The 22206-nt window shown below is 40.1% G+C and overlaps 1 protein-coding gene across 1 annotated transcript; it reads right to left on the minus strand.

Moving 5' to 3' along the window:
* Nucleotides 1–7895: 7895 nt before the first annotated feature.
* Nucleotides 7896–20688, minus strand: LOC116512941 (uncharacterized protein K02A2.6-like; the record flags this gene model as incomplete). The annotated part of the gene is made up of 4 exons (XM_032223644.1): nucleotides 7896–8180; nucleotides 18319–18349; nucleotides 18452–19398; nucleotides 20035–20688. Coding segments are annotated over 4 exons (1917 nt in total), but the record flags the coding sequence as incomplete, so codon positions are not given.
* Between the last annotated feature and the right edge of the window lie 1518 nt (nucleotides 20689–22206).

Below are 22206 nucleotides of genomic sequence, written 5' to 3' on the forward strand. Positions count from 1 at the left end.
ATGAATGAGGTATCTAATCTAAATTTCAGCATTGATGGCCATATTTTTATCTAGATCTTTTATGCAGGTATAATATTTGCATGCTTTTCTGAACACAACAGAAATTCTTAGCTCTTTAAATGCTAAGGTATTTAACGTTATCAAAAGTAAGGAACTTTTTTTTAAAGGAGCAACACTTTCTTGTAATAGCATTCAACTTTTAATTGACAAACAAATAGGAGACTAGGAGTGTTTATCTTCAGCTGGGTCACGTCCAATGTTTTATCATTGATGTCATTATTGTATGTACTAAGAATTTCCACTCATATTGTGAAGCATACAGATTTATTTATTTAAATTATTTATTATTAACAAATGTTTAATTGCTTAAAAGCACTCTAAAATTTCATTTCTTTTTTTAATGCACATGAAATTAATTTGCATTATTTTATTATTCTCTGATTATATATTTTATTATTTTCATATTATAAATTAGGTAAACTATAATTTGTTCCTTCTTAGATTTTATCTTTTAAAATGAAAGACATGAGACAGTTGCATGTTGTCTGTATGAAAATGTACTCTAATAAAATAAAATACATTACAAACTTGTCTACTATTTCCCAAAGAAAGTTTAAATCATTTAGTACAATAAAAGTAAAATTATTATGTGTGCAAGTGACAAGTATTCCTGCTATTTAAAAACAACACTACCTTGATATTAATATTCTATTTTATATTTTAGAAGAGAAATTCAATGTGATTAAATGCTGGTAATCGTAAGAAATGACTAACATTTGTAAGACTGTGCACAGTTACAAGACATGACCAGAAATTACAGAAGATAAATAAGTCTCATTTTAACTACAAATCTCACAAATGTTCTCAACCTAGTGGATTCTCCAAAACTTTACATATATTATGGGTCTGTGAGCACAAATTCAATTTAAAACTCAGATTTAGTTCAGACAAACAGCTAGAAATTTGTTGTTTTTGAGATGTAAGATTTCAGATTACATGATGCCATATTGAATCATTTTTTTATTTTTAAAATAGTCAAAATGTCTTGTACCAAGAAGTAAAAAAGATACTATATGCAACAAATTTAATTCATATACTATATTATTTTAAATATAAAAATGAATAATTTAAAATATAACTATATATGAAGATTTTTGAGATTTTCAAACCCAAGTTTAATAATACATTTAATTTAGAGGTTTAATAAACTGAATTATATCCTGGTTCCCCAAAAATAAGACCTCCTCAGAAAATAAGCCCAATCGGGCTTTTGAACGCATGCACTAAAATAAGCCCTCCTCTGAAAACAAGCCCTCCACCAAAAAGATTGCAACACAGCAGCAGCCATGAGGTGACCTCAAAAATAATAAGACCTCCCCGAAAATAAGTCCAAGTGCTTATTCCGGGGGTCAAAAGAAAATAAGACCCTATCTTATTTTCAGGGAAACATGGTAATATAATCTGGAGAAGCCAAAGTTTTTTTTAATACAACTGGACTTTTTGATCTTTGATCTTTGAAGACATTTTGCTTCTCATCCAAGAAGCTTCTTCAGAGCTGAAGAAGCTTCTTGGATGAGAAGCAAAACATCTTCAAACACCAGAGAGTCTGGTTGCGTAAAAAAAAAACACACCACCTTTTGGATAACCATGACCAGGATGACTGAGAATCTCCATAACCATAATCTGGACAATCAATTTTGTTTAATTCCATGTGTTGATCTGAGTTGTCACGATAAAAAAGTCAGAATCAGATAAGTTCATTTTCTGTAATAAATCCATTATAGAATCAATGCTGAAGCCCAAGTCCACCAACACCATCAAATCAAATCTTTATTATAGTCCTAGAGCAGCATAAGAAAAGTGTGGTATAGTTAATTAAAAACATAGAAGGTACATTCTGGACAATATATAGTAAAATAACATGTATTAAAACAAAGTATATACAGTATATAAAAAAGAATCTAAAAAAAATCTAAAGAGACAGCCAGGGGCATTTGATTAGAGTAGAGGAGCATAAAGGTTAGTATGTAGAAGACTATATCAAATTATAGAGCACTCTGCTATGGTAAATAGATGATCATTAAATCTAGTTTATGGCACAGGTTATCAGATGAATTTTAAGTGCTGCTATGCAGAACCTAATTAAGAACAATCAATTGATTGATCCCTGTCAGTTACAGACTGATCTCCTTTTTTCTCTCTTTCTCCACTTTCCACTATGTCCTTCACTAGTGGCCCAAATGTAGTAGATTATTTTAATTTCAATTCATTATTCACTATCAACATCATCTTCTGAAACATACCTGCATTGGAATATTGGCACTATTGCAAATAACATTCATTGTATCATCGCAATTCAGCTTAGAAAGAAACTGTAAGTATCAAAACTAGATATGTAAAAAAAAAAATCTATAATATCATACTATCTAGCACTGATGATGTTAGAAATATCTTTCTAATATGCCTTAGATTTGTTATCTCTTTTTTCTGGTAATGATAATAGTATAGTTAGCATTCTTTTCAGCAATCATCTTTTTATCACCATCACCTAATACACAGGAATTTATGTTCGATCATGCATCCTGGCAAGAATGCACAGGACACACGGCATATTTTTCAGTCGGTATAAATAATTTTAAGTTATAAGCATTAGAATCTTAAACATGAAAAATAGCTGTTTATCAAAAATGCCTTTTTTTCTTCTAATATTATTTAAGATACATAGAGATGCAATTTTTTGCAAATACAGTAGAATATGAAAAAGCAAGTGAATATGTGTTCTGCCAGTGAGCCCTGGGGAACCCAGAGTGGGATGGAGACTATTAAATGGTTAGTGTGAATGTGTGTTGTCACTGGGGTGGAGGGTTATTATTGTAATATTTTTCTTTCTATTCTTTCTATTATTTATATCTTTGTAAGCTGCCTTGAATCACCATGTGTGAGTAGACTGCATTATAAATTTTCTAAATAAATAAATATACTGTAGATTAATGTTTAACTTAATTTAACAATGGTAGCCTTTGCTTTTTATTTGTTTTTATGCTTGTTTTTATGTTTTATGAAAGACTGTACCTGGGCAAAAATACTTGTATGAATCACGCTTCTTTTGAGTAATGAATATACCTTGATGGCCAATGGAAAGAAGACAGAAATCTCAGCTTTAACCTAAGTAATCGATTAATTATTGGTTTTGTTTTAAAATGTTTTTGTTTTAAATGTTCTGATACTATTTCTTCTGAAGTGGTGTGAACTGGCTGAATCTCACCACTGATGCTATTTCTGATGTTATTTTATTGTTCCAGATAATAGTAGTGCTAATGTTAGATACTGTCATGAGAACCTATTTTCTCTAAAGACAGCTTATAACATAAAATAAAAAGCATGTGCAAAACAAATATCTATTATTGAATTAAAAACACATCATCCATATTTTTGAAGCAATAATTTTTGCTTTTAGCAAGTTTCAATCCATGTAGAAACTTTATTTGTGAACAGTTTGATATCATTTGATTATATGTCTAATGGTATTAGAGCATAAGACATGCCCTACTATATGATTGAAACACTAGTTTATCATGCACACTTCTCCCAGTGACTCATGAATTGTTTTTAGTGTTTCCAGGGCAGATTAAGTGAGTCTATTTTCTGTGTTCCTGTCACTTGAAAATATTAGGTATCTTATCTCTGATGCTAGAGATAAGTTATAGAAATTATAACTTAAAGCAATGACTGCATTATCAATAAATTCTGCATAACTCCAGTAGAATTTTTCATTCCAGCAGTTATTGCTTCATTTTGTAACAGCAAAATCCATAATTTAGTTATGGGCTGTGTATGCATATACTTTTGTTTCCCTTAAATTCTTACTTATTTATTATATTTTCAAATGTATATGGCTGTCCATCTCATATAAAGTGGCATACAACAATTCTTAAAGCAATAAATGTATTAAAATCATTATTAAAAATATAGAACAGTCATTACTAAAATACAAAAACACAAGGGATAAGAGAGAATGATTATTAGCCACAGTAATGGAGCCATCTTGAAATTTCACCAGTTCCCTACAACTCACAGGCCTGATGATATAACAAGGTCTTGATGGACTTCCAAAATATTGGCAAAGATGGAGTATTTTCATGTCAGGAACAGAATGTTCCATAAGTCAGATGTCGTGGCACCTTCTGGTCCCTGCCAAGTGAATTCCCCAACAGACAGGACTTACAGCATGGTTGCCTACCAGAACCTATGGGATGGACAGATATAATTGGGGAGAAGAGCTGATTAAGATTGCTTTATTTGAAGCTACTGAGGAACGAGGATTCTTGTGTAACGATCAAGGCTTTATTAACAGAACTAGTTAACTACACAACAAGAACATACACCCCTTGTCTGACAGCTATTTATATTGTTAGCTGTCAGACAGGCAGCCAATCAGGTGCTTGTTATTCTCCCACCAGCCGGCATGTGCGCTTCAGCCAATAGGGACCTTCTTAGCTTGCCAGCAACTACGCCAGGACATAACACTCCTTCACCCCGGATTGCACAGACGTAGTTCTTTAAATAGGTGAGCTGACTTCGGCTCCACCTGAGTGTCTCAGTTCCTGGGCAGGAGCCAGAAGATCAGGTTGTCGATTGGACTCCCCCATTTCAGGGCGATGGATGTCATCAGCAACTGGACCCTCGGCGGAGTGTTGGAACTAACAGGTAAGCCACCTGACGAGAATGCATCGGAACGTGGCCCGGGTTGAAGAACTGGGTCTTGTCGGTAGGCAGCAACCAAGGTTTGTTTGGGTCATTGTTGAACGCTATTTGGAAGTAAGTCATCTGCAGAGTGGTGTTGCAGGATCTGGCACCGCAATTGATCTATGTGGCGGCGCCACTGGCGTCCATCATCTAGTCGGATCCTATAAGAACAGGGCCCGGTTACATGCGTGATAACTCAGGGCACCCATCTGGGATCTCCCTGGCAGTTGTGGGCATAAACTTTATCCCCAGGAATGAAACTTCTAGTGTGACTAATTTCAACATGCGGGGCGTCTGTTTCATACATGGGGTGCAATCAGTCTAGCAATGTCTGTAATCGCCATCTCATTAATAATTCAGCAGGACTTTTGCCAGACACTGGACAGGGAGTAGAATGTTGGATTGCTAGGTAGTTAGTTATTGTCTCTGCTAATTTACCAGGGACCATTCTTGACAGTGACTCCTTGGCTGACCGAACTGCCCGCTCGGCCCTGCCATTGTTGGCCAGATGGTAAGGGGCCACCAGGATATGCCTAATACCCAATCTTGCCAAGAAGGCTTGGAAGATTGCTGATGTTAGTTGGGGCCCGTTGTCAGACACCAACATGTCCAGCAATCCATGGGTAGTGAACAGGTGCTGCAGGGTTTTTACTGTGTTCTCTGAAATAGTTGATTTCATAGGCACCAATTCTATCCAACAGGAAAATGCATCCAGTACTACTAATATGGTTTGCCCTTGGACTGGCCCCACAAAATCCATGTAGATGCGGGACCATGGTCCATGAGGCAATTCCCATTCCCTCGGCGATGCAATTAGAGGAGCCGGTTGGTATAGCTGACATGGCTGACAGCTGCCGACCCACCCAGCAATTTCCTTATCAAGATTGGGCCACCAGACATAGCTGTGCGCAATGGATTTCATCCACACTATGTCTGGATGGCCCTCGTGGAGGTATTCTAACACTGTATTACGGAACGAAGGAGGAACAACCACCCTGCTGCCCCATAACAAGCAATCTTTCAGTTCCAGACATGATCTAAAATACGGAAGGAACTCATCAGACATCTTCTCCTAGGCCACCCCCTGCGTGTCCAATCCAGCACCTTGGAAAGAGCTGGGTCTTGTTTAGAGTGAATGGCTATATCAATGGCTGTTAGAGGCAACTCTAAGTCCTCTATTAAGAGGACTGTCATGGCTGGAGCTGGATCGGGGCCTAAGGATGGCAAAGGACAGCGGCTAAGGGCATCCGCATGCCCCATGCTCTTACCAGGAGAGTATTCCAGTTGGTACAAATAAGCCGCCAGAAAAACAGTCCACCACGACATGTGCGGGGAAAGGATGGTCAGAGTAGGGCGGTCCCCCTCTAAAATCCCTAACAAGGGTTTGTGGTCAGTAAGGAGCAAAAAGTGGCAGCCGTAGAGGTAGTTATGGAATAGCCTGATTCCAGATACAGCTGCCAAAGCCTCTTTATCTAAGTGACTATAATTTCTCTCAGCCTTGAACAAGGTCCAAGAGAAATAAGCAATTGGTGCCCCTGTCCCATTAGGGCATCGGTGGCTCAAAACAGCCCCGATACCATAAGGGGACGCATCACAAGCCAGAATGAGGGGCAATTTATCGCTGTACTGCATAAGGACAGCGGATGACGTAAGCAATGATTTGACAGTGGTGAACGTATGTGCTTCACAGCTGTCCCATTTCCAGGTAGCTGAACAGTCAAGCAGCCTGTGTAATGGCTCTGCAACTGTAGCCTTATGCGGCAGAAACATTGTGTTTAAGAGCCCTAAAAAAGCTTGCAATTCAGCCTTATTTGTAGGGGCATGGGCATTTTTTATGGCCTTAATTTTGGATGGATTTGGGTGAATTCCTTGGGCATCTATCAGAAACTCTAAGAATTCAACAGAGTCTACCCCAATGAAACATTTGATTTTTTTCAATTTTAGTCCAGCGCTGCAAAAACACTCCTTAATTTAGATAATAATTCCTGATGATTATCTGCTGTAATTAAATGTCATCAAAATAGGGTATTACCGCCAGCAGACCTTGGAGCACTCGCTCCATTATACTCTGAAAAATGCCCGGAGCGACGCATACTCAAAACTGGAGGCATCTGAATCAGAAAGCCCCATGGAAAGTTATTATAGTTTGGGCAACAGTCAGTTGTTGATATGCCTGTGCCAGGTCAAGTTTGGCAAACAGCTTACCTTGTCCCAGAACAGGGTAGGAACAGGGCAGGGGTTAGCTTGAAGGGCCCTATTTATGGTCGTCTTATAGTCAGCGCACATCCTAATGGATCCGTCTGACTTAAGAGGAATCACAATGGGGGTTTCCCTACGGGCATAATCTACAGGCTCTAATATCCCCTGGGCCAACAATTTATCAATTTCAGCGTCCACCTTAGTTTTCAAGGCAAAAGGAATGTGACGGGCTTTTAATCGGATTGGGGCAATGGTAGGGTCTAAGTTAAAGAAGATTGGTGACCTGGTATATTTACCAAGTGTGTCACTAAACACATCCTTGAACTCCCTGGTCAGGGTGGTGTAGTCATCCTTGGAATTCATGGCGTGGACCCCTACAATAGAAAGACCTAAAGAATCAAACCAGTCAAGCCCCAATAATGTAGATAGTGGGTCAGCCACTACAATAAGAGGCAGGTGCCCTTTAAAAGACCTATATTCAGTTTCAAAAACCACACAACCCAATATTCGGATGTAATTGGCCTGATAGTCTCTTAATTTGCAGGGACACGAGTTCAAACTCTGACTGCTAACAGAAGGCATTAACCGCTTGAGGTTACCCCATGATATAATGGACCGAGCAGACCCAGTGTCAATCTCCATTTACATGAGGTGCCTTCAAGCAGTACTGTGAGGTACAATTTTTTAAGTGTCAATTGCTTCTCGGAATCAGCAGCACGGTTGATAACATGACACTTTTCACTGGGTTTGCTGGGTCGTTTGCCATTCTGCTGATTGCCAGATTGTGGTGAAGCCATCTCAGGGGAGGGTAGTGTGGCACGGCACATGTACGATAGATGACCCATCTTCCCACAGCATCTGCAGGTGGCCGTCTTGAACTTGCAATTGGAACACAAGTGATTACCGCCACAGCTTAGGCAGCTAGACCGGGAACATCTTGGCTTTGCCTTCTACTTATCCCCTTGGAGTGCTCTGAGGCGACTGATATCATCATTGTCTCCCATCATGCTTCTGTCCCCATCACAATGGTGATTGACTACCACCAAAGAAAAGTCTTGGATATGGGAAGCCTGGTACCTCTGAATTTCAGTGGCAGATCTGTCAGACTGTTCTGCTGCTCTAGCTTCATTCATAGCGATTTGTAAAATAAGCTCAGAACGGGCTAATAAATGTCTTTGGAGCCGTAAGTCCTTTACTCCACATACTAACTGCCCTAATAGAGCCTCATCAAGATTCTGGAATTCACAATGTATGGCTGAATTACACAACGTAGCCATGAACTGACTCACAGTCTTGCCTTCACCCTGGAAATTCTTTCAGAAAGCATGCCTCCGGGCTATGCAAGACGGAGCTGGAGCGTAATGGGCTCTTAACTTGTTAATTAAGACTTCCCATGGGATAGAGTGCATGGGAACAGGTGCTGTGAGAGCCCTAGCCATGGAAAACATCTCTGGACCACAGGAACTTTAAAAATAGCCTTGTTTCCTGTCTAAGGAAATGTCAGTAAAATCGTTTGCCTTGAGAAAGCATTCAGACCTCTCAAGAAAAGCTTCCTAAGATTCTTTATCCGGCATAAAGGCAGCGAAAGGGGGAATCATTGACATGATGGCGTTGGGAGGGAAAAATAATTTTTCTTTCTATTTCTTTTTCCTTTTTCTTGTTAATGTCCTCAGTATTTCTAAGCTCTATGTGGGTGGGTGTTTTAGAAACCCGATCCCACCTTCGTCACCAGTGCTTTATTCGAAGCTACTGAGGAACGAGAGGAGCCTTGTGTAACGATCAAGGCTTTGTTAACAGAACTAGTTAACTACACAACAAGAACGTATGCCCCCTGTCTGACAGGTATTTATACTGTTAACTGTCAGACAGGCAGCCAATCAGGTGCTTGTTATTCTCCCACCAGCTGGCATGCACGCTTCAGCCAATAGGGATCTTCTTAGCTTGCCAGCAACTATGCCAGGACATAACAAAGATAACATGGCTCCATATCATAAAGCAACTAAAGGGGATTTTTATAATCTATTTCTTTCAAGATTGTCTGAGGCTGCAACCACCTTCTTAACCACTTTCCTCCAACAATTAGATGCTGGACTAAAATTATAGTGGGGATAGCAATGGCTTCATGAGGAGAAAAGGTACTAATGCCAGAAGAATCAACCACCACTAGAATCCACTAGCATTACACCCTCTTGACTGCTTTTGCAATCACAATATGGCATGGATTCTAAAAAACAGCTGGCTGAACTTGCACTCCTAAGGACGCTGTCCACTTCTTCAAGTCCAATGGGTTCAAATCATTCCCACATAACTGAGCAAGATTCTTATCCATGGATCTCCTCTGGAATTACAACAAGTTTAGCATCAAATTGCAAACAAATCCGAATGACTTTGACAAAGGATGAAAAAAAAATTGCTCTGTATTCCCATGCAAGAAGTTCTTCAAGTCCCCTTCCTTCCAGTACAGCTTAGGTCATCTGAAATAGAGCTATGGGCAGATTCACTTAATTTCATTGATTAACCAAACATTCTAGTTTATCAGAGAAGAAAAATATGTTATCCACATCCAATACAGTAATCATTTCTACCATGTTCTTTACACTCATCTTTCTTTCTAAGCTAAAACTCCATTCTTTATAGCATTTCCTTGTTGAAGAAACCTTTTAACCTTTGGTTTAATCTTTTTGATGTTCTGCGATTTAATAGGGTATTCAATATATGGGGATCTAAATCTATTTGAGTGTTGGATTTCCTATTGTAGAAGCATTTCTCAACCTGCCTTTGTAAAAGTTTCAACAAAAATTGCTTTCTACACTTCTTGTAATTTATTTTTTAAGAACTCCATTTTTCTAGTATAAGATATTAAGTTCCATATAGGTGACCTGCTTTTGTATTTTCATTTATTGGAGAATATTTTTAAGCTGAGATATGTGATAAACAGTAAATGCTGTTCTTGAACCAAAAATTACTAAGGTCCTGAATTTTTGAAAAGAATTATAACCTTTTCAACCTTTTCAAATATATTTAAGACAAAAAATCTATAATGATGAAATTTAATTTTTTAAGGATTTACTTTTATGTAGTAAGCTTCTTAATTTAGTACTGCATTTATGTTTTCCCATTTCATCCAAATAAGTAATTTTAATGATATTACAACATTTTCTATTAATTTTGAGATAATTCATCCTAGGAATTTGATTTTCTCATTTGCCATGTGTGAGAGATTGAATATAGAGCTGAAATTTGCAGATACTCCATTGTATCATACATCATATCATCAATGTCATCAATGCACCTTATCACATAAAATTTATGAATTACCTAAATAATGCCATGGTTCTGTTGGACGAAATGTCCTTCTGGGTTCAGTTCCAAATGGGGAAAAAGATACTGGAAACATGAGGCTGCTTGGAAAGATGGTTTTAATGGTGGCCAGGACCACATGGTTGAAGTCGTGGAGAAAAAGGTGATCACATGCTTCAAGATGTTGGGTGAAGAAGAAAAAGAGATGCTGAAAGTCCCTGGTTTTATGTCCTCTCTGGCCTTTGATCTTGATCTTGTATTCTGATTGGTTGTCAGACTCCCATGGGACCATGTAGGCCGTGCTTTGAGTCCAAGTTTGGTTGCCTTACTGGCTGATGTAATTTTCCAAGGTGCCTTGTGGTGAGTTTCTGTTACAGGCTAATCCTGTCTTTGTTATGTAGAATAGACTGACCCAGGCCTTTAATGGCCCATTGACAAAGGTGGGGGCTATTAAGAGTGAGTTTGTTTCCTGCCATGTTTCTTCATTTCTTATCCAGGGAAATATAATATTCTGCCTTTTCAATATTTCCCAGGATATTTCATTTTTCTAGGAGAGGGATGGGTTTTAACTTCCTACAGTTCAGGGTCACACATCTACTAATTTTCTGATCTTAAAAAACAAATAAAACCCCATTCTTGTTAAATTCTTGTAACAAACAATTTATTTTGGCAATTCTCTAGGCAAAGTAGAAGATATAAATAATAAGTTGGAAGAAATATTGCTGGTTAAAGTTTCTTTTGCAGACCCTAAAAAGTTACCCTAATAGATAATTTTTTTCTTAATACTATTTTGAATGTCCTTTCCTTCTTTATAAAGTATTGAGATATGTATTACTTAGAAACTCTGTAGGGGAAATGAAGTTGCTGTATGCTTCTTATTTTTTTATATAAAACACAGCCTTGAATTAAGTTACACCAAATCAACAGTCCACAATTATTCAGAATATCAATAGGCATGTTGAGACATAAAATACCTTGAGCTGGTGCTAACATTTAGCTGTTATTTTATATAAGACTTTAGTTCTTTTTCCATTCTACCCATCTCCCCACCCCCATCTGAGTTAAGGTTCATAAAATTGACCTGGTGTTCAGGTTCTTAATGACATCCCAATCTTTTGGAACAGAAACTCCATTACAATAAATGAAACAGATAAATTTCAAGCTCCTTTTTAATGAACTCACACATTTCTTTCGTATTGAGTTCCCTGTGTTTCCTTTTTCTTTAGCTTTCTATCCTTGTTCACCGAGAATAAACTGACAAAACTAAATGTAATAGCCATGTAATCACCAGACTGCAGGAGGTTAAGAGAAGAATAAAAACGAACTCACTGTTAGATAATGATGCATTGACTCTTCCATTTTATACTTTCACCCAACCTGGGAAAAAATAGGAAGGAAAGAGAATAGCATTATTTGAAATTTTGCTAAAGCACACAATTTGATTGGGAGTTCTGCAGAATATTCCAAAAATCAGATCCTATTGATTAATGAACTTGTTTTAGCTTTCATCCACACAAATCACAAAATTTATAAGAATTATGAATTTTACCAATTGTCTCCCCCTATCAAAATTTATTCTGAAACAGTTCATGGAATATAAGAGTCATTGCTCATTTTAGGTCAATACCTTTCTGCTAACAGCAGCCTACCACTACTTCTGCTGCATGGATGCTGATAAGTTGCAGTTTTCCTACAACTGGTATTTGGATACATACTGTTTCAAACCAGGGTTAACAAAGAATCTATTAAGAGCTAAAGATTTTAATACATCTCTTGTTTGTTAATTCACTGAGCCCTTTTAAAAATCTATTTGAATAACTACCGCCGCATACTATTATAATAAATTTCATAGGTTAAGTATATTTGAAGAATTTTCTTCTATCTATTCCAAATCTATCAACTTCATTATATAAATCCCAGTGTTAGCTATTTTGATTGAACTAGTTTTACAGTTGTTTTTGCAGTTTTAATAGTTGCTGGATAGGGATATGGGATGCATATAAGTTTAATTAATCAATTAATTAAAGCATAATTTTTGAATGTAGTAGTCAAAATGGTACACAGTACTTTAAATGTGAATGCATATACAAGCATTATAAATTTGATAACTTTATTTTCATTTTCTCTATAAATGTCTACCATAATATTTACAGTTTGCACTGGCTGCCATCTATATTTAACCAACTACTCTGAATTTGAATTGAATTGATTTTATTTGTAGGCCGCCCTTTTCCCTGAGGGGACTCAGGGCGGCTCACAGAAAACCAGGGAGGGGGGAATACAGCACTAAGACGACAACACATAATAAAATAATAAGCAACATGCATACAACATTCGGGCGGGGTAATGGTCCTTATCCCCAGGCCTGACGGGTGAGCCAGTTCTTCAAGGCTGTGCGGAAGGCCTGGACGGTGGAGAGGGTACGAATCTCTACGGGGAGCTCGTTCCACAGTATGTTGTAACTCAGTATATATGTGAAGTTAGGAGTGTTTTAACTTCATTATGCTTCACTTTATAGTCACATAAGCCATTTGGTTCCATTCATCTAGTTTCAAGAGATGCTTCTGAAATACTTGAAAACTATTTCTGGTTTTGAAGACATAATTCACTGGGTTAATTGTATGCTTATCCCTAAGTAAAAATCAAAGTATGGTATAAAGCACTAATCCCAGGACAAATCTTTAAGAGATTCCACTTCTTGCTTATCTCCATTGACAAAATTGTTTTTTTATTCTCAATTTTTTTTGTCTTTAACCAAACAACACACAATAACACTCATGACTACTATGTAGATGCTAACACCTTTGATAAAGAACTGTAGAAGTTTAGTAAGGCAGGATTTACCTTTGCAAAATCAAGGCTAATTTTTGGCTTTGTGTCAGTGGTGGGTTTCAAAATTTTTTGAACCTACTCTGTGGGTGTGGCCTCCTTTGTGGGAGTGGCTTGCCAGCCATGTGTTCTCTCTCTCTCTCTCTCTTTCCTTCCTTTTGTCTCTCTGTCCCTTTTTCCTTTTTTTCTTTCATCTCTCTCTCACTTTTTCTTTCTTTTTTCTTTTTTCTTTTTTCTTTCTTCCTTTCTTTCTCTTTCTCTCTCTGTGTGAGTCTATCTGTGTGTGTGTTTGTGTGTGTGTGTGGTGGGTTTCAAAAAATTTTGGAATCTCTTCTGTAGGTGTGGCCTGCTTTCTGGTGGAACCTCTTCTAACCGGTTCGGTAGATTTGACGAACCGGTTCTACCGAACTGGTGCGAACTGGTAGGAACCCACCTCTGCTTTGTATGCATCTGTTCTTAAGGCTTGGTTTTATTCAAAATTAGCCCTGTCTATTTCTTCAACTTTCTTGTTCTGAATCATTGCCAGGTATGATTGTTATATATTTTGTGCTCTCTCTCCCTGTCCTTCTCCCCCCCTCTCTCTTCTCCCTCCTCCCTCCCTCCTTCCCTTTCTCCCCACTCCCCAATCTGTCTCTCCTGTTAACATTGCTGTGTGGATGAAGAGCATCATCTCTGTCATTATTTCTCTGGTTTTCTTATCTATGGCTTCTAGTTCTGCTTGAATCCTGTCCCCTATTCCAGTTGTGTATCTAATGACAGGTATTCATTGCCTTGAGGATATTTCCTCCACTGAGTTTGGATTTTAGGATTTTCTTCATTCTTCACTACTAACTTTCTTCTTCATTGGAGTGTGCTTCATGTTGTCAGCCTGAATGATAATCAGGTATTTGAATTATAGTTTTCCATTAGATTCTTGATGTTATTTCCATAGAGCATCTTGATTTCTTCAGTTTCATTATTTTTGATCTGTTGATGCTAAGGTTGGCACATTTGTCCAGTCCAAACTTTTTTGCAATAACCTAGCTGTATATATGACAGCGTTGAGCAGTGATTCTATTTCAGATGATGTTTTTCCACACAGAATTGAATAGTCCATGTAAAGATACATGAGACACCCTGGAATATATTTATGATGTTTGATAGACATGGTCTGACTTGTTCAGTATTTTTGACAGAAGAATCAGTGCAATGGCAAGCAGAAGAGGTGGGAGTGAGTTTTCCTGAAAGATTTCTCTCTTGATATTAACCTGTCCCAGTCTATCACCAGGACTATGAAAACTTTAATTGTGCCATTTATCATAGTACAAAGATTCTAATATTTTTACTGACTTAATTATCCAGTCAAGTTACAGGGAGTCAAATTGTAATAAATTTGTAATCAAGATACATTCAAGGTACCTCAACGTGGTCTTTGTTTTCTTTACCAAATCATGTCAGTTAGGAGATGATTTTTTGTTCCTTTGCTGTTTCAACAGTTTCTTTTCTGCTCCTTTCTTTTCTGATGGAAAAGAGCTTATTTTCACATAGATGAAGTTGGACTACATCAGCTGCAACACCAATTAGTAATTTGAAAGTTGTTGGTAAGCAGTAGTTACTTGGTGCTTCTTCTTTGATTTCATCTCTCATCATATCATGTCAATTTGCCAGAAGTTAACAATCTTCAACTTTACCTTCTTGTAGAATGTTGTAAAAGTGCTTAGCAATGAGTGGCTGTAGATCAACCAGATGTTTCAGCCAAAAACCATTCAGTTCATCTTCACCAGATGCTGACCGATTCTTGATCTTCCTTGCCCTTTTATTTATTTTTATATTTTTATCCACTTCCTTTATCCAAGTTGATTCTGGCTATATTTCTTGATGTTGTCATTCTTTAGGTTGTCCTACATACAGAATGTTAGGTTTTTGTTGATTTGTTGCAGTCTGTCCATTGATAGATTTGTATAAATCTATATACAAATTAAAATTGGAATTCCTTCCTATTATTCTTGCTATTATTATCCCACTTTTCTCTCCCTCCCCCTCCCCCTCCCTCATCTCTCTTTCAAAGTAGTAAACATATCTAATACACTCCCATGCCTCCTATTTTTCTCACTACACCAATGTGAGGTATGTTGCACTGAGATGTTGAAAGACCTGCATATAACAGCTGCAGATCAATAGAGGAAAGGACAGATTGAGAAAGTAAAAAATACTTTCTGGCAAGGTCTCCTCCACAGCAGACATTAATTTTATTGCACATTATTCTGTGTGTGTAAATAAAGCTAAATGATAAGCAGCTCTGTGTTTTAATTAATTTTAGGCTGACAAAGTGAACTAGAAAAATAGCAATTAGCATGCAAGAGTATTCACGCATAAGGTTAACTATGGGAATGAGCCATCTAATGTAAAATGCCTAAAAAGGTTTAGTCTGTTCTCAATTAATTTTATTAATTCAAAGTAATCTGTTTTTATAATGCATGCTAATAAATGCCAAAAAAATGTAACCCTTTGATGAAAAACTTGCAGTGATGTTTGCTGGTATGAAATTGGAAGGTCAGAGACACTGACTGTTATTTTAAATGGGTTCAAAAACATTGTTCACTGAATGGCCTTTACCTAGTTGCTATATGTCAGTTTAAGCTCAGAAGAAATAGATGGTTAAAATTATGAAATGTGACTTGTCATTCTAGATCTTTCTGCAAGACTAGTCTTAAGCATTATGCTGCAATGAGCAGAAACACAATGCTGCTCTTCACCATTTCTCCCATAACAACAAATCCAATATTTTGCTCATAATATAGCCAATGATTACCTTAACATTTCTATGTAAAAAGCTATAATCACTTTCAATAAAATAAAGTCTACTTAAACCTTTCCTGGCTTGGTTCCCACAGTTGAGACAAATATATGATGGAATGGATAGGTGTGTAGACACTTTCAACCTATGGAGCTGGAATGAAAGGTATCTCTAATACTCAGAAGGGTATCAGCAATATTCATCTTTATTTCTAGGATACATACTATTCCCAAATATGATCCAACAAGTCCATTCTTAGAAATATAAGTTTTTGAAACTTATATCTATCTCCCTCTGTGTCTGTCTGTCTGTCTGTCTGTCTCTCTTTTAGGAAAACACCTTTGTATCAGTCAGCACCTTGAGTATATGTATTTTGTACATGGTTTACAATAACATCAAGGAAATGGTGCCATGGTATTGAGAGAAAATGGGAACTGATTTATTTCAGTACCAAAGCCAGTCAGACTGCCATTCAACTTTACTGCTATTCTATGACTGTGTGTGAGGGATTCAGACTAGACCAGAGGACACAATCAAAGCTGTGTAATTTAAATATATCCATTTGTCCTTCTCTCTCCAACTTTCAACAACACATCCCTATTTGCTCCATTGGATTCTTTCCTATACCCTCTTAAATGCTAGAAAGGCAGCTTTGTATGTCCATAACTGGAGTTCTTGAACCTATGTGCTTGAAGTATTATTAGTGAAACAACACAGAGAAATAGGAAACATTCTGTTTAACTATGAGTCTGGCTGCTACCCAAGTCATACAGAAAAATTGCCTGGAGAGATATGGGTTCAGAATGTAGGAATAGAACTTAAAAGGACCAAAAATGTCTTCTTTGCCTTGCTTTGCACCTCTCTTTTCTCCTTTGTTCATCAAAGTAAATCTTTGAAATACATTGATTTCATTTTTTCTCCATCCACCTCACTGTATTTTAAGAACAGCAGCAACAATATATTCTTTGAGTTCAGGCCCAGGGGGAAATACCATAGTAATGTCAGAAGCAAATAACCAGGAGCATTTGTTGAGTCCAAACACAGAAGGATTTATTGTTGCTATCTTTAATACAAGAATCTATACAACTAATGATCAAAGTTAAATGGTGCTAGATAAGGGTCAATGGAATTCACAGAGGACTGGACTTAGATGTTTTGGGACAAAACAATGACTCTAAACTGATGACACATTTATCCCACCTTCCAGGCTCAGTCTCTTCTTCTCCTACGAGAATTGTTCTCATTTATTAAACAAATCTCTTGGCTGCCACAATAAAAATTAGTCTCAGGAGCTTAATTTAGAAGATACTGCATATGTTTTTTCTTACAGTATTAGATTTGTTCTTAGAAAGGTTTTCCATAATCTTTTATAAAAGACAATGGTGCAAGGAAAAGTATTGTTCTGATAACTCTCTGAACAGAGTCTCTTAAACTCGAAGAAATGCCATGGATGATTGGAGAACAATAAAACATGATGATTCTAATTGTAGGATTGCTGAAACACTCTTTGTGACAGGTTTTTCTCCTGCCCTTCAATAGTGGAAAGTTATGGTTTATAACTTTCGGAGAACCGAGGCGGCGCAGTGGTTGATATTATAAACTCTGTAACCTTTTATTCAGTAGCTGAAGTAGTGTAACAAAACTCGCAACAATGTATTAAATGAAGCCGGCTAGGCGGCTGCAGGAACAGCTGAAACAATATAGCAATCAACAAGGTTGTTGCTCTAACAAGACAGTTAACTGTTTAAACGGCTTGCCTTTTATACTGCAATCACCTGGCTCGTGTTACAGCTCGCGCTGATGACAGCTCGGCAACTGACAGGCGCGTCTGATTGGCTAAGACGCGCCTGGCTGCTTCCGAGCTGTCATTCGTAACAGCGAGGACTTTCTTCAATACACAACACTTCTTCCCCCCCAGCTGTGCGCAAGCACGCGTAGTCTTTTAAATAAGCAGGGGAACGACGGATTCGCTCAGACCGCCTTAATTCTATTGCAGGCGGATCCTGGCAACGATGTCCTTGTGGTAATTGTGGAGGAATTGCATAACTAAAAGGTGAAGTGTGTGGATGAGACATGGTGGCAGATGATGCTGGAGGGGCATGAGGCTGGTAGTCTGCCTCTGAGGGGTTTGGGCTATGTATATAAGGATCTGGAACCCTTGGAATGGGAGGAGCATTTACACCGGCTAGATTTTGTTGAACTTGCAGTTGAAACCCTTGAACATCCGCTTGAGAAGCTACGGCTGCTGTCTTCCGTTTCCTCAATTGATCCAGGTGTCTTCGCCATGAGGATCCATCGGATAAGTCAACCCTATAGGAAACGGGTCCTGTTATTTGTGATATAACTGCTGGAACCCATCTCAAGTCCCCTCCATAATTTCTAGCCCAAACTAGATCCCCCAGTTGGAAAGAACGGGATGGGGTTGGAGGCCCCAGGTTGCCAGACTGAATTCCTGAATAGACGGGATGCAATCTATCCAGGGTGGTCCGCAGGCGCCTGCCCATCAACATCTCCGCGGGGCTCTTCTGTGTCAGAGGGCAAGGTGTGGAATGCTGTGCCAGTAAGTAAGCATCCACCCTAGCCTGCCAGTCACCACGGTTTAGCCGGCCCAAAGCCTCCTTGGCCGATCTAACCGCCCTTTCTGCTCGGCCATTGCTTGCCGGGTGGTAAGGGGCAACCAGCGCATGTCGTATCCCTAGTTCGGCCAGGAAAGTTTGAAAAGTTGTGGCTGTAAATTGCGGGCCGTTGTCAGACACCACTGTGTCTGGCAACCCATGGGTTGCGAACAACCGTCGCAAAGCTCGCACCGTGCTGTCAGATGTGGTGGAGTGCATTAGCAATACTTCCACCCATCGAGAGTACGCATCCACAACTATAAGGAAAACCTGCCCATGGAATGGACCAGCGAAATCAATATGTAACCTAGACCAAGGCCCTCGAGGCATCTCCCATTCCCGGGAGGGAGAGGAAGGAGGAGAAGGCCGGGACTGTTGGCATGTCTCACATTTGGCAACCCAGTCTTCAATGTCGGCATCTAACCCTGGCCACCAAACAAAACTGCGAGCAAGAGCTTTCATTCTACTGACCCCAGGATGACTTTCATGAAGGCGTTGCAAAATCTGTTGTTGCAGGACCGTTGGGATGACCACACGGTCGCCCCACAACAGGCAGCCGGAATGAATTGAAAGCTCTGCTTGTCTGTTTTTAAAATGTTTGAATTGAGGTGGTAATGTACCAGAAGGCCAACCTCTCAGGACCCAATTAAGAAGTTTTGCCAAAGTAGGGTCAGACCGAGAGTGGGCTGCTATGTCTGTAGCAGACAAAGGCAATTCTAGCTCTGCAATTGCCAAAACTGAAAGGCAAGGAACTGGTTTAACTTCCTTCAATGGAAGTGGGCAGCGACTCAGGGCATCTGCATGCCCTATCTGCTTGCCTGGACGGTATCGTAAGGCGTAGGAGTACGCCGCTAAGAATTCCGTCCATCGTGTCATTCTTGGGGATAGAATAGGAGGGGTCGGCTTATCACCTGCCAAAAGCCCAAGGAGTGGCTTATGGTCTGTAAACAAGGTGAAATGCCGCCCGTATAAGTAATCGTGGAATTTTTTAATTCCTGACACTGCAGCTAGAGCCTCCTTGTCAATTTGGCTGTAATTCCTTTCTGCTGATGACAGTGTCCGGGAGTAAAAAGCTATGGGAGCTTCTGAACCATTGGGCAGGACATGGCTCAGAACGGCTCCCAAACCCACGGGTGAGGCATCACATGCTAGAGTCAGAGGCATCTTGTCACTGTATTGGACTAAGACTGCATCTGACGTCAGCAGGGATTTGACAGCTGCGAACGCTTGTGCTTCGCGACTGCCCCATTGCCAAGGCGCTGATCGGTCCAGCAACCGATGCAGGGGCTCGGCCAGTGATGCCTTGTGTGGAATGAAAGGTGCATAAAAATTTAAAAGCCCCAGGAACGATTGTAACTGCGCCTTGGAAGTTGGAGCAGGTGCGTCCCTGATAGCTGCCAATTTTGAAGGGGTAGGGTGAATTCCCTGGGCGTCAATTGTGAAGCCCAGAAATTCCACTTGGGGAACAGCAAAGAAACACTTGCTGCGTTTCAATTTAAGTCCCGCGCCCCTGAAACGGTCGAGGACTTTCCTTAGAACTTTGATGAGGTCTGATCGGCTGTTTGCAGCGATCAGGACGTCATCAAAATATGGTACCACTCCTGGAAGCCCATGGAGCAACCGCTCCATGAGACTCTGGAAAATCCCCGGGGCAATGGATACGCCAAATTGTAGGCGGCGACAACGGAAAGCCCCCCGGTGGGTGACGATGGTTTGGGCAGCCGCCGCATCGTCATCCACAGGAAGCTGCTGGTAGGCTTGCGCCATATCCAGTTTGGCAAAAATACAACCCTGCCCCAGGGAATGGAGCAGATGTTGTACAACAGGGACTGGATATGGGTTTGCTTGCAAGGCGAGGTTGATGGTGGATTTGTAGTCGGCACAGACCCTAATGGAGCCGTCGGGCTTCACTGGAATGACAATTGGGGTCTCCCACGGTGAATGGTCGACTGGCTCCAGTATGCCCTGTGCCACGAGCTTGTCGAGCTCGGCTTCAACCTTGGGCCTTAAAGCAAAAGGCACCCTGCGGGCCTTCAGTCTGATGGGAGCAACCTGGGGATCCAAGTTGAGAGAGATAGGGTTACCCTTGTACCGGCCCAGCTGGCCATCAAAAATGTCAGCGTAATCTGACAAAACTAATGCCACATCAGCAGAAGTGTCTGTCATGGAATGAATTCCATGTATTGAGAGACCCAGTGGGCTGAACCAATCCAAACCTAGAATGGATGGCAAGGGCTTAAGCACAATTAAAACAGGCAAAGTTGTACAATGCTGCCCATAAGAAACTCTGACATTATAGGAACCAACAATAGAAATGCTAGACCCCTGATAGTCCTTTAAGATAGAGTCAGGAGGAGAAAGGTGACAGCGTTTAACATGGGGGCACAAAAGAGAAAATTTGTCCCAAGATAACAAGGATTTGGAAGCTCCAGAGTCTACTTCCATGTTGCAAGGTTGACCTTCGATCAATGGAGTGACAATTATCTTGTCCGTACCCTCTGAGGAAGAATTGATGGAGACATCAGGAAACGGCAGGCCAGCTTGCTTGACGTTGAAGCAATTATCCTGTCGCTGAGCAGACGCACGGGGCTGAGGACTTCTGTTTGAAGCAGCTGTCCCATAAGGAGGTGGAGGAGCAGACGTTGCAGCTGTAGCAGGCTGAGCAGCTCTACAAACTTTGGCCAAATGTCCTTTTTTCCCGCAACGGCGGCACTCTGCAGCCTTAAAGGGGCAGGAAGCCCTGGCATGCGGACCACTGCAGCTAAAACAGGCATTTGAATTAGAAAGCGGACGGCTGATAGACTGCTGCTGACGCGGTTGCTGTCTGCGGGGCTGTGCCCCAATCCTGTCCACCTGTAAATTAAGTAAATAGTCTGGAAGAGGGGCAAGCTCATCAATTAAATTGGTGATGTACGTTGGCTGTTGTAGTGGAGGAGGAACCAAGGCAGTTGAGGCTTGACCCGTTGGTAAACTGCCAGCAACTGTCATCTGCGCGAGGTAACGTTCTATCTCGCTGGATGACGAATCTGCCAACTCCGCAGCGCGAGCCTCATCTATGGCATAAACTAACGTGACTTTAGGCTTGCCCAAAAGCCGGCGTCTGAGGAAAATGTCTTTTAATCCACAGACAAATTGTTCTGCAAGATTAGCCTCTAAGTCAGGAAAATCGCACTGTGCTGCAGCAACTCTTAAAGCTTGCAAAAACTGATTGACATTCTCTGCAGGCTTTTGGACGCGCCTGCGGTAAGCAAAACGTCTTGCTATTTGGGAGGGGGTAGGGGCATAGTAAGCCTGAAGCCCATCTGTGAGCTCTTGCCACGAGAGGTCATAAACCGCTCTTGGGGCGGCAAAAGACCTTGCGGTGGCAAACATTTCCGGACCGCAAGCTGTAAGAAAAAATCCGCACTTTCGCGCTTGAGAATAACCCTGGCGGTTATTTGCGATCAGAAAGCACTCAAACCTTTCCAGGAATGCTTCCCAAGTCTCACCTCCGACTCCAAAAGGTGCAAAAGTAGGCATACCAGCCATGACGGTGAGGAGAACTCTAAACAACTGAGAGAAGAAAATTGCAGTTGATTTTCTTCAGGTTACAGGTCCCCAGTCTTCGTCGCCAGTATTATAACTGAAAAAACCAGGCAGGTCCTTTAAAACTCTGTAACCTTTTATTCAGTAGCTGAAGTAGTGTAACAAAACTCGCAACAATGTATTAAATGAAGCCGGCTAGGCGGCTGCAGGAACAGC

This window comes from Thamnophis elegans, chromosome 9 (genome assembly GCF_009769535.1).
Source record: "Thamnophis elegans isolate rThaEle1 chromosome 9, rThaEle1.pri, whole genome shotgun sequence".
Classification (NCBI taxonomy): domain Eukaryota; kingdom Metazoa; phylum Chordata; class Lepidosauria; order Squamata; family Colubridae; genus Thamnophis; species Thamnophis elegans.